The 17,060-nt window shown below is 39.4% G+C and overlaps 2 protein-coding genes across 2 annotated transcripts in view; both read right to left on the minus strand.

The window, feature by feature from the left end:
• The window catches only part of LOC117478579 (C-type mannose receptor 2-like), a 10,351-nt gene extending 6,901 nt beyond the window's left edge, over nt 1–3,450 (minus strand). Inside the window, exons 1-6 of the mRNA XM_034125584.1 lie at nt 3,366–3,450; nt 3,017–3,186; nt 2,521–2,642; nt 1,060–1,451; nt 848–954; nt 360–472 (exon numbers count right to left, since the gene is read on the minus strand). Coding sequence (XP_033981475.1) covers nt 360–472; nt 848–954; nt 1,060–1,451; nt 2,521–2,642; nt 3,017–3,186; nt 3,366–3,402 — 941 coding nt within the window. The 5' untranslated portion in view covers nt 3,403–3,450. The remainder of the gene's footprint in view (nt 1–359; nt 473–847; nt 955–1,059; nt 1,452–2,520; nt 2,643–3,016; nt 3,187–3,365) is intronic.
• Nucleotides 3,451–16,364: 12,914 nt separating this feature from the next.
• LOC117478534 (myosin-7B-like) overlaps nt 16,365–17,060 on the minus strand; it is a 29,770-nt gene continuing 29,074 nt past the window's right edge. The window contains exons 44-45 of the mRNA XM_034125520.1: nt 16,733–16,876; nt 16,365–16,642 (exon numbers count right to left, since the gene is read on the minus strand). Coding sequence (XP_033981411.1) covers nt 16,631–16,642; nt 16,733–16,876 — 156 coding nt within the window. The 3' untranslated portion in view covers nt 16,365–16,630. The remainder of the gene's footprint in view (nt 16,643–16,732; nt 16,877–17,060) is intronic.

Genomic DNA, 17,060 nt, shown 5'->3' on the forward strand with positions numbered 1-17,060 from the left:
CATTAGAGGTCATCATGTTAATTGGTAATAAGATTTCCTGGAATTGCCCTCTATTAAATCTTATATTATTTTAAAATGTCTTTTTATATTTTATCTGAAAAAAAACACATAAAAAGTCACAAAATAGGAAAGAAATCCTGTTTTTCGCAGGTCAAGCAGATACATGAACAGTTAAAACCCCAAACATATTAACTTCAAAACCATATATAACAAGAAAAAACATTACAACTCTTATCTTATCTCACTACTGATAGATTATTCAGATCATTGTTGCAGCTGTATTCTGTAACACGAGGGCTTTGAGGAAAGAAATACACTTTTCTCTGATAAAAGCCGACACAGCAATTCAGCTTTAGAGCTCATCCCTCTTCTTCTCCTCCTCCTCCTTGTGGAAGACTTGTCCATCCGGCTGCTTCCTCCAGACCAGTTGGACGTTGTCGTCCAATCCCTGGGCCCTTAGCTTCTTTTTCGCCTGAGACACAAAAACTCATTATCATTATCGTTCCAATGAAAACAGATGATTTCTCTTTAGTTCACTCATCTGAAATGGTAGTTGTTCCCCTTATTTCTTCCAGTGTAAAGGCTTACCTCAGGTTATGGAATAGTATTTGTACATTTTCCTAATGCATTTGGTGGCATGTGGCTAAGCTTCTGCTATTTACTTCTGCACATATTTACACATTTCATTCGTATAGAAATTCATTTACTACATTTTCTTTCGTTGAATTCATTATTCTTTAATAGTTATTTATTTGTTTCCTACCTCGTTTGTCTCTTGTTCTCATGTCATGTGAATTTCCTTTCTGGTGATTGATGTTTTTGCATAAAAGTAGAAAACATGATTTACCTCCACCAACATCGCATACAGAAAAGCGGGGTCGTTCAGATCCACACCGTTTGGGTTCTCCACGCTCACCTTTATCACTTTCATTGAAACAGGCACAACAGGCACAGCTAAAAACACAAACAAACTTCATCAGTCACAACATTTATGGTGTCTTCTTTTTCAACAGACTCAATATCATCACTTGCTTTGACGTAGCTGTGAATTTTACTCACGTCCGTAGCAAATGAATGGTTTCTTCACTCCACAGTCCAAGTCCTCCCATTCTCCAGAGTTGTCGAAAGCTGCAGCCACACAAGCTTTGAGACCTACGTAGTTAGGTTGATTTACTTTCCAGTACTTGAAGGAGGAGTTGCTTCCATCGGACCACTTCCAGGAGTCTCTGTAGAGGCCGATCCAATAACGATGATTCCCTCCAGATACCAGCTCAACAATCTGCTGGTTCTCTGTCAGGTTTCTCACACTGGCCAGGTCTGTGTGGTGTTCTCTGCAGTAGCTCTGGGCCTCAGGCCATGTCATTGCGCTGTTGATGAGGACAAATGTTGCATTCGGCCCTGAAAATGGACCCCAGAGAAGCTGAGTAGAGGCACCACAACATACAGCCTGACATCAATGCCACATCTCTGGTGGTATTGATGCCTTTATAATATAAAATATTACATTTAAATCCCACAAATGGGGCGAAGCCTGCGAGCTAGTTCAGGCAGTCAACTCGAGCACCAATGATACATTAACACGTGACGCACCTCATCCCTCTTACAACCAACCAAACACATTCTCCTAAACATGCCGCTCTATTTAAGCTACCAGGTCTTCCTGCCTCTGCCTCGCTATGCTGCTGCTGCTGCCACTGCTGTGTTCATTTGCTATTGCTGCGTTCATGTTCATGTTCCTGCTGCTGTGTTTCATGTTGCTGCTGCTTGCCTGACCCACCACCACTCCAGCTCCCACCCCAGCTTCCACCTGTAGGCTCGGGGGATAGTTATCTAATCATCACTCAATGTTCTTTGTAAATCTGTAGAGTGATGAGGCCCGAGCCTAGACGCCAAACCCAAACTATATGCTGCTATAATAAACATATTAAAGAAACACGTGAGTTGTCTGACTGAAATGTGTACTTTGTAATTTGTAGTTCCGGGGTTTTTCAACACATGAATGTTGGCAAGAAACTTAAGTAGAATCAGTGGTGGAATATTCAGATCTTTTAGTAAAAGCAGGAGCACAACGATGTGAAGATACTGTGTTACAGGTTAAAGCTTCATTCAAATGATATTGATTCTATATTGTTCTTATTCTGTTTAGCACAGATGTATAAGATGTAAAACGTACCTACAATTCTGAAACAAGTTTGCAAAAAATTGTATGTACATAATTTCCTTTTACGTTATCTTTTAAATGAAACCATGTGAGAATTTGAGTGAAAAGGGAAATGTCTTTAGTGGAACTGCTAACAAAAGAAAAGAAAGTCACAAACAAAAAAGGTTGGGAACCGCTAGTTAGATAAAGACCAATGCATTGTATTTCAGAAGCTTCAAATATGATTTTAAATGTGTAATATTAATTTTAAGTTTATATTCTTACCTGTGACATCGAAGCAGATCACCCAATAGCGGTAATTACAAAGATAACGAATCCATGTTCCATCATAATAAAACAATGTGCATTGGTAATCTTGCCAGTTGCTTGGTTGTCCAGTCCCCCATGGTCTGAACTCCGTCTCCCCCGGTCCGTAGAAGCTTGGGTCTGACATCGACCACCTCCAGGTGTCCCGGTCATCGTGCAGCCCTATCCAGGCTGACTGAAAGCAAGAAATTGTTATAATTATTACATCCTGTTGAAGCTTTTAAAGCTGCTGCTGAAGAAAATGTGTATGTTTAATAAAGAGAAGGTTTGTTTGCCTTTATGAGACCAGCCTTGGTACATGGTGATCTGATGGGAATCCCCTCAAGTCAACATTCATTTACAGCCTTGTTACTCTGAACCTCTTCAACTTTATTACAGGGTTTTATGCTATAGCTTTGGCTTAAAACATTTTCAACTCTGTTTTAATACTCAGGTTCCCATAGGACTTTAAAACAGGTTTAGCTTTCTGTAATAATCTCTCCTTTTTAAATTTGACTCTAAAAGAAATGTAATTCATTTGAATCAAAAGACAGAGAAAAGTGACCTCACTTGGTTGTATTGGCCTGCCATGTTGTTCAGGAGCTCCACAACCTCCATGCTGTCTACAGTGGCCAGGTCTGTGTGTTTCTCTCTGCAGTATCTCTGTGCTTCAGACATGGTCTTTGCTTCAGAAACAAAATGGTACTGACGTTCAGCATGTGAGGAGACAGCGCTCAGCCCTGTAGAGACACAGACACTTTGATTAGATTCAATATCAATTACTGAACCAAGTTCTCCAAATTACATTAAAGTTAAACTGTAAATTAAACAACTTAAGTAATTGTCAGAGGGAAACCAAAATAGAAAGTACTAAAAATTGCTAATGGGATAACATATTTTAAATACAAATAATAATTACCTGAAAGAGCGATGATGATCAGAAGAACTTTTTCCATCCTTGTCTCTTCCCTGTTCCTCTCTTTTGGAAAGAGACTGTAGATGTGCAGCTGTTGACATTATACATAGGTAAAATGCAAAGTGGATATGGAACCTACACCTTTTTTACATCAGGCTTATTTAGTTACATTTGCACATGCATTTACAAGGAAAGACCAATAGAGTAATATGGGCGTAGGACTGGTGATGCAGCAGGAAAACCAAATTCATGCCCATAAATAAAAAAATACAAAAAGTCTGAAACAACACTGATCATTTCATATAATGAGACACTTTTACAGTTTACAAGCTAATACATTTAAAATATCACAAAACCGGTGTACTGTACGAATCATTGCACAAACTTCCAGCTTCATACTTTGGGTATTCTAGTAAAACATTTGTACATGCTTTAATGTTACACAAACTTTATTTTCTTTGTGTCTGGATACCTGTTTCAAACGCTTTGTTTTAGCTGCTCAAAAGGATTTTATTGTCAAGGCAAAGGCTTAAGTCCATGTTCACCCTCTGATGGCGTTTACTGCAAACCAAAATGAACTGAGACACATTCAGAATGTTTAGAGCTGCTTTACAATTAAAACATCTTTATATTTAAAAACCTCACTTTTCAAAAATCACTTTATAGTCTAAAAGGCATTACCTATATTTAAAAAAAAAAGCGTCTTGTGATCCAGGATCTTGCATATATCCCGGCCGAACATCTCTCACCAAAGATCTTCTAAATTTCTCCCAACAAGAGGACATACCCTCCATTACAAAGTGCACCATGATGGATGTGGCTGAGGTGGAACTGTTCTCAGGAAGGTTCATGTATAAAGAGAACTGAGCAGTGTCAGAAGCAGGACTCTGTTCATTCCTATATTCCACAATGTGTTTTGACAGAAATACGACTGAACTGACTCGACTTCCAGCATCAGCCTCCATGGCGTTAGAACAGGACTTATTATTGGAACTGAAACACTCAGGTAATCTGAACAACACAGTAACTGAACTCTTCAGAAAGAAAGGAGGATGGTTTTTGGGAACAAATAATCAAACGTATTGGTGAGTAATGGCTATATTGACTTTTATTAAACATTGTTGATATTTTCTTGTCATTTTATGAAGTAAATATTGTTGCTTCTGCTAGAGATGATGTGCGGCGCAGCAGTGAAAGGATGCTTGTTGAATTGTGTTGTTTGGTGTTCTTGCTTTAGTAATGGCATTCATTCTCTCTACATTAGAAACCTGTCTGTGATGCAGCGCCCTGTTATACTGCGTTAATGTATCATATTAATGGTTTCTATAGCCGTGACGTCATAATAATGCTATTAGGAGGTGGATTCATTCAGGCAGACACTACTGAAGGCCTAGGTGTGAAATGCACAGCCTGTTTCTGTTTTCAACATAACTCATTTGAAGATATTGTGAGACAAAAAAACAATAATTAGGATGCAAATAAAGAAACACATTTTTGTATGAAATTTCATTAAAGGTCATTTTTTTTATTGGTAATTTAATCTTAATCAGAATTCAACAAAAGCCAAACATTTTATTATTATCTCCCACCGGCCCAGCAAATACATTCAATAGTAAAAACCCTAAACATATTAAATTCATAACCATATATAACAAGGAAAAGCATTACATTCTCTATCTTCTATCAAAATGATCGTAACTAATTGATTATTCAGATCATTGTTGCAGCTGAATTCTGTAACACGAGGACTTTGAGGAAAGAAACACACTTTTCATTTATTTAATAGCTGGTCTTATGTCTGTGAGCCCTCCTGTTGTTAATTGATAAGCCTTGAAACATGCACTTGTCAAGGTTCAGAGGCACATTTTGCAAATATGGCACCATCGATCATCTTACGATAAGATAAGATATAATTTATTGATCAAGTTTGACATTTTTTCATTGCAGTAGCATGTGTAAAAGTTGTAAATATGCAGTGGTGTTTATTTGTAAATCATTTAGTATAATCACACAAATTCTGTGTTTTATATTTAATAATTCTGTGTTCTTTATTTATTGAATGTTTAATACCTGACAAGGTCGGAGATGAAAAACTTGGGTCGCAGGTTCCTCAACAGTGCATTACAAGACATCTATCAATATGTGTGTATACCTCCACCATTAAACTGTCATATTCTGCACATTTCTTATTCTATCTACATACATATTATAAGAGTATAATTCTTATGTATAATATCAGTTAAAATAAGTGCTTCAACATAGTTAACATTGCAGGAAAGGTGATTGTCAAGCCAAAACAAATTATGCAATATTTTAAACGTTAAGTACTTTGTCAGGCTTAATATTTATGTGTAGATACCCCCAAAGCTTTTTTCTTATTTAAAAGAAGACCTTAACCTATAGTATTCTTTAATGTTTAAATAAAGCCTTATTAGTTTGTCTGTTTTGCACATCCTCCTATTAATATCTTTGGACATCCGGCACTAAACTGTTTTATTGTAGAGATCACTAGTATCTTATTGATATTTTATATTCTATATTTCTATCATTGACCTTCTACTTTCCCCCTATGAAAGTATGTACTCTTAATATTTTTATGTTTTCATCAGATATAACATATTCAACAAAGAAATTCAATAACGTGCTTTAACCACTAGGCGGTGCGGGTTAAAAAACTGTCAAGTTTACAGTGTTAGTGTTTAGTTTATGACGGATGTATTTTGTTATGGACACATATATTGTTTTGATATTTGTAACATCAAACCGACAGAAAATATGTGCTTAACATGACCCAGTGGTCTAGTTAATACAAAATATATGATCATATATATATATGAATCAACATAATATTCAAATGAACTCTTATTTTGAAAATACAGCTTCCTGTGTTCGAATGAGCTGCTCTGACCCTCGGTCCTGACGGACTCCAAATGTCCGACATAATGCGACATTATACAATCAAACAAATAAATAAACACAAGGATAATTGTGTCTTATTGTTGAGTAAATAACAGTGTGTGGTTTAGAAAACAATACAGATTTCAGTATTCTGAGCCCCCACTCTCCCCCTAACTGACGGCAACAAAAGTCCAACATTATACAATTAAAATAAAGAAGTAAAAACAATAAGTGTGGCTTGATATTGAGTAAGAAAAAGGTTGATAAACGCTGTGAGAATGGGTCTGCGGAGAGCATTTCTCCGCGATCCCAACTCGTCTATTAACGTTTAGGGAGCTCTATGCAAGTCAATGGGACTCCCTGATAGTTGAAAATTGACGCTAAAGGGTTAATATATTTTATACATTGCGTTTGATAGTGACGCCAAGGGATCCTGACATAACTTCACTATAGTACGAGTTGGGAGAGAGAATGTGTTGTTCATTTATAATCTCCTTTAGTTTAGGATACACTCGACCACCCTTTTAGAAATAAAAGGAGAAAATGTTGTATATTTTTTAGGGCTGTCAGTCGATTAAAATATTTAATCGCGATTAATCGCATGATTGTCCATAGTTAATCGCGATTAATCGCAAATTAATCGCACATTTTTTATCTGTTCTAAATGTACCTTAGAGGGATATTTTTCAAGTTTTTAATACTCTTAACATATGAGTGGACACATATGCTTTATATGTTTGTTTATTATCATTTGAACAATGACAAATATTCTCATGAATATTAAACACAACAACCTCTGAACATTACAAATATTCGCCTCAATTCAACCTGGAACCTCTCTCATACAATAATACTGTGTGTGTGTGTGTGTGTGTGTGTGTGTGTGTGTGTGTGTGTGTGTGTGTGTGTGTGTGTGTGTGTGTGTGTGTGTGTGTGTGTGTGTGTGTGTGTGTGTGTGTGTGTGTGTGTGGAGACACTCTGATGGATCGTTGGAGCTATGTGCAGCTCAAGGCATATATGCTTGAACGGGAGCTGCAATCATGTTGCATGTTGAGTGTGCTGACTTTTCGTACAATGTCCCACTGTCTGGCTACCTGCATAAAGTCAAGTGCTCGGCGCAGTTGTCGGCGAAATGTCATTGAAACAGCTCCTTATATTCGTTAGCGCAGCTAGCTAGCACCAGATGCTAACAACAACAACAACACGTAAGGTGTGCCTCGCTCGCGCCACACATACACACCCTCCCGGTCCTCCCGATGGCCAGTCCGGGCCTGCCGGTGAGCGTGGAAGTGTGGTCTGCCACAAGCGGGCGGCAGGATCGGGGCTGTCAGCATCAGCTTGTAGATGGTATTTTAAACTCGATGCGCTCTGAAACTACGGGGCGGCCGAGGACAAAAAATACACATGCGTTAATCGCGTTAAAATAATTAGTGGCGTTAATCTTTTTTTGCGTTAACGCGTTATTAACGCGTTAACTTGACAGCCCTAATATTTTTGAATGTAATAATGTTGTTTACTGTTGTTCATGTTTATAAATCATCACCACAAAGAGCAAAGTATCTACAGGCGCTTATAGTAATCTACTGTTTCCTCATGGCAGACGCACATCAATAACATCCGCTGGCCAATCATTAACATCCTAATGTAAATGCAGTCAGATTCAGTTCGCACCGCAGTTGTCTTTTCCTGAGTCCTGATGTATTCTCCTTTGCATTTTCTCTTAACCCTATGATGTTTAACTCAGAAGTTAAGGAATAGTGGTTTGGAAAAGACGATAGGATAATCTTTTGAAATTCAACCGCAACCTGTGTGGTCAAAAAGGTCATCAATGCAACTTGTTGGAAAAATATCACTCGTCACCGGCTTCAGCTTCAATATCAGGATCCATGTATTTATTATCCTCTCAAGAATGGAAGTAGTCATCACATACAGAGCATTTAGTACAACTAGTTTGTGAACAGTGTCCTTCACATGCTGATATAGAAGAGAGGGAGTTACACAGTCACAAGATGGAGGAATATAAAGCAGTATTCAATGTTTAGTTCAGATTAGCTAAGACCCACGTCAGCAATACACATGACAGTCATATGTCTATCTCCATAGAGGCTGAATCATCATGTTAATCACATAGCTATCAAATTCCTAAAACAGTGTGTCCTGACGCTCTTCTAGGTAATCATACATCCTGTCATGTACACAGCTACAGTAGGGCCTTTGTTATCATGTTACTCTGATATTGGAAAAGTACATTCGGTATTTTCCCAACAGAACTCCAAGAGCCACATTACACTGAAGCACGAATGGCAAAAGAAGGAAACAGAGGTAAAGGGAAAGAACACATATACATATTCAAAGTTCTGTGGCTTTCCTTGACTTCCTGCAGTCTGTTCCCCTTTTCGTCATTTGCATATAGCTGAGACTGAATGTTTGTTTCAAAGTTTATGTGGGTGTCATCGTAAAAGCAGTGTGTTTGTTTTACATGTTAAAATGTTTGCATGTAGTTTGTTAGGAAATACTGTTGCCCATGTCTTGACCAGGGCTTCATTGGATGATAAGTTTTCCATTCTCAATGGGACTTGAATAATTGTTTAATAATAATACATTTAAAAAACATTGCGTGAGGACTTTTGCATTTGTTACAGCAAGAAAAGAGCCAAAGACAGCTTAATATTAACCAAGAAGCATGCATAACAAATATTAAAGATACAAAAATTACACAATTTACAAAATACACATCCTGTAACAGTTCTAACAGCTATTTACGGCATATGTATATATTGCACATAATTGGTATTGCACAACAAGGGGTGTTATAGACTTTGTTGTTATATGTGTGGGGGTCTACCAGGGACCATGATGGTTATACAGTCTGACCGCTGCAGGAAGGAAGGAGCTGTGAGTATCTCTCTGTGAGACATTGGGCACAAAGCTGGCCTTCCTTACCAATCTGTTCAGTCTCTTCCTGTCAGCAGCCGAGATGCTGCAGCCCCAGCAGGCCACACCATAGAAAATGGCTGATGCCACAACAGAGTCATAACATTTCTGAAGGAGTTCTCCCTGCACCCCGAAAGACCTCAGTCTCCTCAGCAGAAAGAGTCTGCTCTGTCCCTTCTTGGACAGAGCAGCAGAATTATCAGTCCAGTCCAGTTTATTGTTCAGATGAACACCCAGGTATTTGTAGGATTTCACAATCTCAATGTCCGCTGCCTGGATTGTCACTGGTGTGGGGGGTGTTGGGGAAATATTTTCCTAGGCCCATAACTTTGACCCAGTTTGACCTCGCTGAGGAAAGGCCTGCAACCTTGGGCTGCTCTCAGCGTTTTGTCTCCCTGTTCCTGTCTGTTGGCGTCAGCTGATAGCAGAGATGGAGTAGTGGACTCGGACTCGACTCGAGTGCCGATTTTCGGGACTCGTGACTCGACTCGCGCACTGATTGACGCGGACTCGAACTCGGACTCGTGAATTCTCGCGCACGATGACTCGGACTCGACTTGTACATCGACGCTCTGTTTAGCCCCCGACGGCCCCAGCCCCTGTTCATAAACAAGCTTGAATTAAACACTCTCGTTTTTACTCCAAAGGCCCATGCCACTCACAGTTATATGCATTTCAGTCACCAAATTCATAGAATCTAGCTAAAAAACTAGCTAACCCGTGGCTAAACTTGCTAAACCATAGCCCTATATAAAATACCTTATGTGAAACCAATATAACATTTGCAACTATTTAAACTTTTCACTAGTCAAACCGACACAACAAAAAATCGCCACTTGCATGATAAATGGGATGGGTTAAAAGCAGAGGCCAAATTTCACTGTGTGTGCTGTGTGCTCTGCATGTGTGACCATTAAAGAGGGTTTCATCCCTCCCTATTCTATTCTTCTTCTTCTTCTATAAATGTATGAAAATTATCTGGTTGAGCCATCCTTAAAAAATGTTTTTACATGTGGTTAAACTTTGCTAATACATAGCCAAATACAAAGACAGATGGTAAATTAGTTGTTTATCTTGACACCACACTAAATGGATAAACATTTAAACATAGTTTAAAACAAAAAAAAACAACCACTTCAAATCCTTACCTTATTTAAAAGTGTTTTTGGGTCAGACACTCTCACAGACAGTGGGTAGCGGTGTAATGGCGGCTGCAGCAAATCTTGAAGTCACCTTGCTTTGTACGTCACGTGGTCATGTGACATGCTTTGAAGTGAAAATAACGGTTTAGGTTAAATATTGTTTTTAAGTTATTTCAGGGGGGGATGTGTTTTGCTTCTGGGCAAACGGAAAAAATCATGTCAAAAACGGAAACCATGATTCTTAATTATACCAATACAAAAATGTACTTTGATTAAATGACACAGTCGTTGCACTTTTTTCAGTGCAAATATGGTCATTTCCTTTGTATACACCAAACCTTCCAGTTATATTCCTATCAATATTCTGAAGGTTTTTACTGAAGGGTTTGTTTATATATCATTCATAGCCTAAATTATATAACATTTTATACCTAAAAACATGGCGAAAATTGATATTTTAGAGCTGTTGACAGTGTTTTCTGATTTATGGAGTGATAAAAAGAGATATCCAAAATCCCTTCTGTAGAAACAACAATTTTGAACCTGACTTTATCCAATGTTCAGAATTGTGTTCCTGAAAGTATTAAAATATGCGCATATTTAATGAGATTATGGCTCATTAGCATGGGGGGGGGGGGGGGGATGCACCGGTGCGGTGCCCCTGCAAATAGAATCAAATTATGTGGGAAACACTGGATAATAATAATAATAAATAATATATATATTTTTTTTAATCATCTCGCGACCCCCCCTCGGGGTCTCGCGACGGGAACCCCTGCAGTAGAGGACGGAGCCTGTGTGAGATAGAACAATATGCTTGATGGACTCATGGTGCCAGAGAACGTGGTTCATAATGCACCTGAACAAGGTCCAAGACAAAACCTGAGAGTCAGAAACCCACCACAGTGGTTGACAGGTTTTGAAAGATAAAACAAATGAAAATATGGACTAACAGTAATGCCATAACTGAGAATGTATTGATACTGTTATGTGAATGTAAGTATTGATACTGTTGTGTGAATTGATCCTGTTCTGAGGACTGAGTTAAAGAAAATATTTACAGTACTTAAAGGTGGGGTAGGTAAGTTTGAGAAACCGGCTCGAGATACACTTTTTGTTATATTCCATGGAATGCTCTTAACATCCCGATAGCAATGAATATCTTAAGTGCTTTGACAAAAAATCCATACAAAAATGTCATCTGTGGAAGCCGTAATACTGTAAAAAGCACGACCAATCAAACCGGCCCGGCTAAAATAACTGGATGGCCTACCTGCCTGTCAGCCTTCCATCTGTGCACAAACTTATCTCGTGCCCTCATTGGTCATGTGCACGTTCATGTGTGTTAGAGGAGGGGCTCTATAAGGAAGTGGCAGATTTTCTCCGGTTGTGTATTTTCAAATTCTAGCGATCTCTCAAACTTACCTACCCCACCTTCAATTCAATTTGAATACCAAAAGTGAATGTTTAAATTTGTGTTTTCTTTCATAAGGTAATTGTACTTACTGGAACCAGTTAATTATGATTAGTAAATAAAAAAAAGATATGCTAGTGAACTCTCTTGTTACTCATTTAGCTCTAGATTTCGAAACAACCTTTTATTTTTTTCAAAGAAAAAGATTGCTGTATAATTAACTGTGGATATTTATGGCCACAACCTTTAATCCTGAACATTTGTGGGACCACTTTACAGATCTTCTGTAAAAAAAGATTTTTTAAGATAGCTTTATTGTTACCCATTCAAAAAGACAAGACAAGTGAAGTCACCGATTTTAAAACGCTAAGTTCATAACAGAAAGAGTCAAATCTGTTTAAAATCTGAGTTGTCATTTTACAGACATTTATTTTATAATTGTGGTCTATGGGGTTAATGTTTGTTAAGGGCATGAACCCTTTATTTATTTGTATTATAATGACCCAATGATGTTTCCTTATGATATTATATGCATGTTTAGCTTCACAACTAGTGAAAGTATAACAGAAAATCATCTATTCTAGGTTATAACATCTGCACTGCAGCTCTTGTTGTGAAAGGTCAAGTTAAAGCTTGTATTTTTTCTGTGTGTTAACATGTGTGGATGTATTTCTGCCTACAGTTTGAGCGGAGGGTCATTATGTAACGTTCATTTTGTCGGAGACCTTTATGATCTCTTTATCACAGCTTGAGGAGTTTGGTGGTGTAGAAGAGGAAGTTCAAGGAGTCAGCAAACCATGTTTAACACCAACAGGTATTTATTTTATTGTATACTACACTGAAGATCTCATTCAGAAATATACAGACTACAGTGAAACCCACACAATAAATATTAGCACATACAAGCTGAATACTGGCACCTGGTTCATAATAACTCTTAAATTGATTGTTGGCCACTAGGGGGCAGAAAACCCGACAGATCTGTAGTGTCATTAGCTTTTAAAGTACTTGTGGCTAACATGTTAGCAAACAGCTGCCATCAGACACATAGCGATGTGATTATCCTATTGAAGATGTGTGTGTTTGTTGTTTTTGGAAAAAACTTATTATAGGTGTATCTGTAAGACTAGTGAGAGCCAAAAGGACTCAATCACACAGTTATTTGATGTCAAACCACAACAAGCTAACACTGCGTAGAGTTGTAGGGGATCATTATCTGTGTGTTCAGCACTATGACATTACAGTCCATTTAATTAAATGTACATTTTAAATATATAACTTAATGGATTGATATAATGTACTTTTTGTACCATAAATAAACAATACACTGTCACTGACTGATTCTACAGTCCAATTATCTAAACAATATGTTGTCTTCAACTTTCTCACCCCTAAAAACATGCACATATCAGCTACCACAAAAAAATCACTCATAATGTAGAATAAAAGAATAAGGGAAGTCGAACAAAGTAATGGCGCGTTTCCACTACAGCCCGCAGCCCGGTTTAAGAGGGCTGTGACGTCAGCGGCCCGTCTTTGGTTGCGTTTCCACTTGGCCTAGTACCGGCCGGCGGGTCCTAATTCACAGTTTTTCTGGCCTCATAAAATCCAGGGTCCAGGGCAGGGGCGTCGCCTGGACCTGAAAACATTCGGGGCTTAGCCCACAGTGGCGGCGGCACTACAGTGGCATTTTTCACTGCAACACTCCCCACACGCACACACACAGTACACCCGCGACTGTTACAATGAAGGCTCCATAATCAGCTCACGGCATATAGGCAGGGGTAAAGTGGTATTTTTTATGAGTGGGGGGCTCACCTCCTCGAGGGGGTCCGGGGGGCTGCTCCCCCGGGAAGATTTTTTTTTAAATATTGAAGTTAAATGCATCAATCTGGTGCACTTTGAGTGCAACATTAAGAGATCTATGGATACCTCTCTCAACACCCATATGAAGCAGAACTGTAAACAGATGTACTTTTTCTTTATGGATATTTTACTAATCACTCCCCTTTTAAACTCTATTCTTGTTTTACTGCCATATAGTATTTCATAACTGTTTTTCCTTTATTCTCTTTTTTTAAATAACTATAATGATCATATGAAGGTGTGCCGCGGAAATAATCTTTTGAATAATTTGTGACCAAACCGTTTGAGACCCACTGAGATAACTTAGACTAAAGTTATGTATTTAAACACTCAGAGAGTCCTTTAGCTCACCTGAGTCTCTCAGTCTGAGAGGAGAGGACTCTCCTCCAGCTTCTTGTGGAACAAACAGCTCCTTATGTCCGTTAGTGCAGCTAGCTAACCAGATGCTAACAACACGGTCCATGCTGGCACCGGTCCCTCCCTCCCCCTCCCCCTCTCTTCCCTCTCTCTCTCTATCACACTAAATGCGCTATTGCCACACACACACACACAGAGAGCTTGAATGACACAAGCACACGTTTATTTCCATGCAACTCTCTGATTGGTCTGGTGTCATGCCTCTGTTGCATTCACTGAACACGGGAAATTACAGTGCTGCCGTCCTCTCTTGTGTCATGATGAGGTTCACGTAAAGCACAGTTAATGTATTATATTATTGAGGGAGAATTGTCCGGGGCTACAGAAAAAACATTCGGGGCTAAAGCCCCGGATGCCCAGGCCAGGCGACGCCACTGGTCCAGGGCCAGAGACAACGAGGCTGAGTCGGGCTGAGTATGCTAAACTAGAGAGAGCGTCGCTGGCAAGGGGGCAACAACTACAACAAGATGGACATATTTGACCGTGATTTAATTGTAATACACGTTTCAAAATGATGCCGAAGTAACAACATACTGATACCGGTTAGTAAAAACCATGAATTAATGCTTTGTCAAGTCTGCAGACAGACGGCAGGGGAAAAACCTTTTAAAATGCTTGTTTTCTAAATGGAGATTGGCTAAGCTAACGCAGTATATGCTTCGACCGTCCACACTCACAACAACGGCCTATACAGACATAAATAAAGCAGCGACTGTATTCACCATGACACAGGCAGTCTGTGGTTTGTACTTGTTTAACTTTTGTCTAGTTTCTGAACAGATATGAGGAGCTGTGAGCTCTGAGTGCTAACAGCTAACGGCTGTGTTGTTTTTCTGGGGTCCTCTGAAGATCACGTCACGGCTCCGCCTACACTGCGTTACTATAGATACTGCCCCAGTTCCTAAACTGTAATGGAAATGCGCCATAAAGTGAGCCAGTCCTAATGAGGCCCAGCCATACCGAGCGGGGCCGAGCGAGGCCGTGTAGTGGAAACGCGGCATAATATGTTCAGGTGAGACATTGTCTGGTGTAATGGTTATGTATAGTATTAACATGAAATATAGCTCCTTCTGTGAACATATCAACCATTTCTCAAACCAGCTTTTTCTTTCCTTTTCCCTGTTTATCCCTGCCTTTACTTCAGTCTTTAAATCCATATTAACTTTGTCATTGTTTTGTCTATTTCTTTCAATATTTTGCCACCTTTTTTCCCCTTGCAGTTAATAGACGGGCCACTGGTACATCGTGTGTATATTGGTGTGTGTGAATGGGCATCTCATTTGTATCTTCCGGGTGTACAGTACATGCTGATTTGGAGCCAGTTTGGCATGATTTGGTTATAAATAACCACAATTATTTCATTTAAAATGTAGATTTCTATTTATAAATATTATTTTGAATGCATAATAGGTCTACCCAACCCGGGAAGAACTTAAAGGGGACCTATCATGCAAAATGCACTTTTGTACGTCTGTTATACATGAATATGTGTCCCCGGTGTTCCAGGGAACTCACCAAGTGTCAGAAAACACAACCCTCTCTATTTTCCTCCATACCCAAATCTCTAAAAAAGGGGCTGCAACGGATCTGATAAAAACTGATCCAGATTTGAACACTGTCCTGACGTCAGGACGGTGGCGCTACGGCTATTGGGCCAACTCCACCAATCAGGAGGAGACAGCCACGGCCATTGCCGTTCGAAAGCGCTGGAGACGCTGTAGTACATATGCCAGGCCTGTAAGTGGCGCTGTAGTCTGCCACAAAAGCAGCGGAGAAGACTTGGTTACCATGGTTACCCTTCTGTTTATTCTCCGCTGTGGCTTTCTTTCTCCCTCCCCGAGGCAAGCGTTTGCTCCCGCTGCAATGCAATCCCTCCCCGTCGAGGCAAGCACTGTAATTCTCTCCGGTTAGTCCACCAGCAGATGACAAACACCCACCTCTCCGCCTCTTCCAAGGAACGAGGGGACCCTGCGGCAGAGTTTCAGTTTCAGTTTGTTTCGCCGGTCAAGATGTCCGTTAAAGTTTAAATCTTCCGGACAAAATTAGAAAAGTGCCGGTCAAAGGTCTTCTTTGTTATTCATTGAGCTTTAAAACAAATGAATAACGACTCTATATAATAAAACACGGAGATCTCTTTTTCTCCCCCTCTTCTGACAGCCCAGCAGCACGTCTCCCCTCTCCTGCAGGGGGGCGTGGTCAGCAAAATCAGACCCGTAGACAGCAAACAGCACATAGAGCGAAATGAGGCATGGCTAAAATGCATGATCTGTTTGGTATTTTGAAAACAGAAACGTATAAATATACCTTATATAGGTATGGCCCTACAATATATCATTTAAATATAGCATGATAGGTTTCCTTTAATGTAATCATTAAAACGTAGCTTACAAATTATACCTTCCCTTTACATACTCACTGCCCTCTACACTTCCTATTTTAACCTATTTTAACAATGCTTTACTGTGGAGAAATATAGAAACATATTGACGTGATTTCATTATAGTAGATCCAGTGACATCCCCAGCTCAGACAGATTAAAACACAGCAAGCAAACGTCACACAAACACCGGAAACACACTGATGGAGTTTGAAGAGCTTCATTCGATGATCTGCAGAAACACAGACAGCAGATTAGAAACACTTAATTTAAACTCCAGAGAAACAAAACACCAATTACCGTTTAGGGTTGTTTCACTCACCATGGCCACTTTGGTGCTCTGTTCTCGGGTTCGGATCCGCAGTTTGTTGACGGTCGTCTCTGCGATGTCGGCTCTCTCCTCGGCGTCGTCCAGCTCGTTTTGGACCTTCCTGAAACGCATCGTGCTGGAGCCCACCTGCTCCTCCTGGTGGACAAACAGAGGAACAGCGGCGTGATTAAACTTTAAACTTGTAATAATCTGTTTTGGCCACTGGAGGGCAGCACAGTGAAAACACAACATTGACATATCACCTTTTAAATTGAAACGATAAATGTGTTAGTTGCTTGTGGTATTTATTTCAGCAGAGTAACTTTATAAGAGTCTTTTG

This window comes from Trematomus bernacchii, unplaced genomic scaffold (assembly GCF_902827165.1).
Source record: "Trematomus bernacchii unplaced genomic scaffold, fTreBer1.1, whole genome shotgun sequence".
NCBI lineage: Eukaryota > Metazoa > Chordata > Actinopteri > Perciformes > Nototheniidae > Trematomus > Trematomus bernacchii.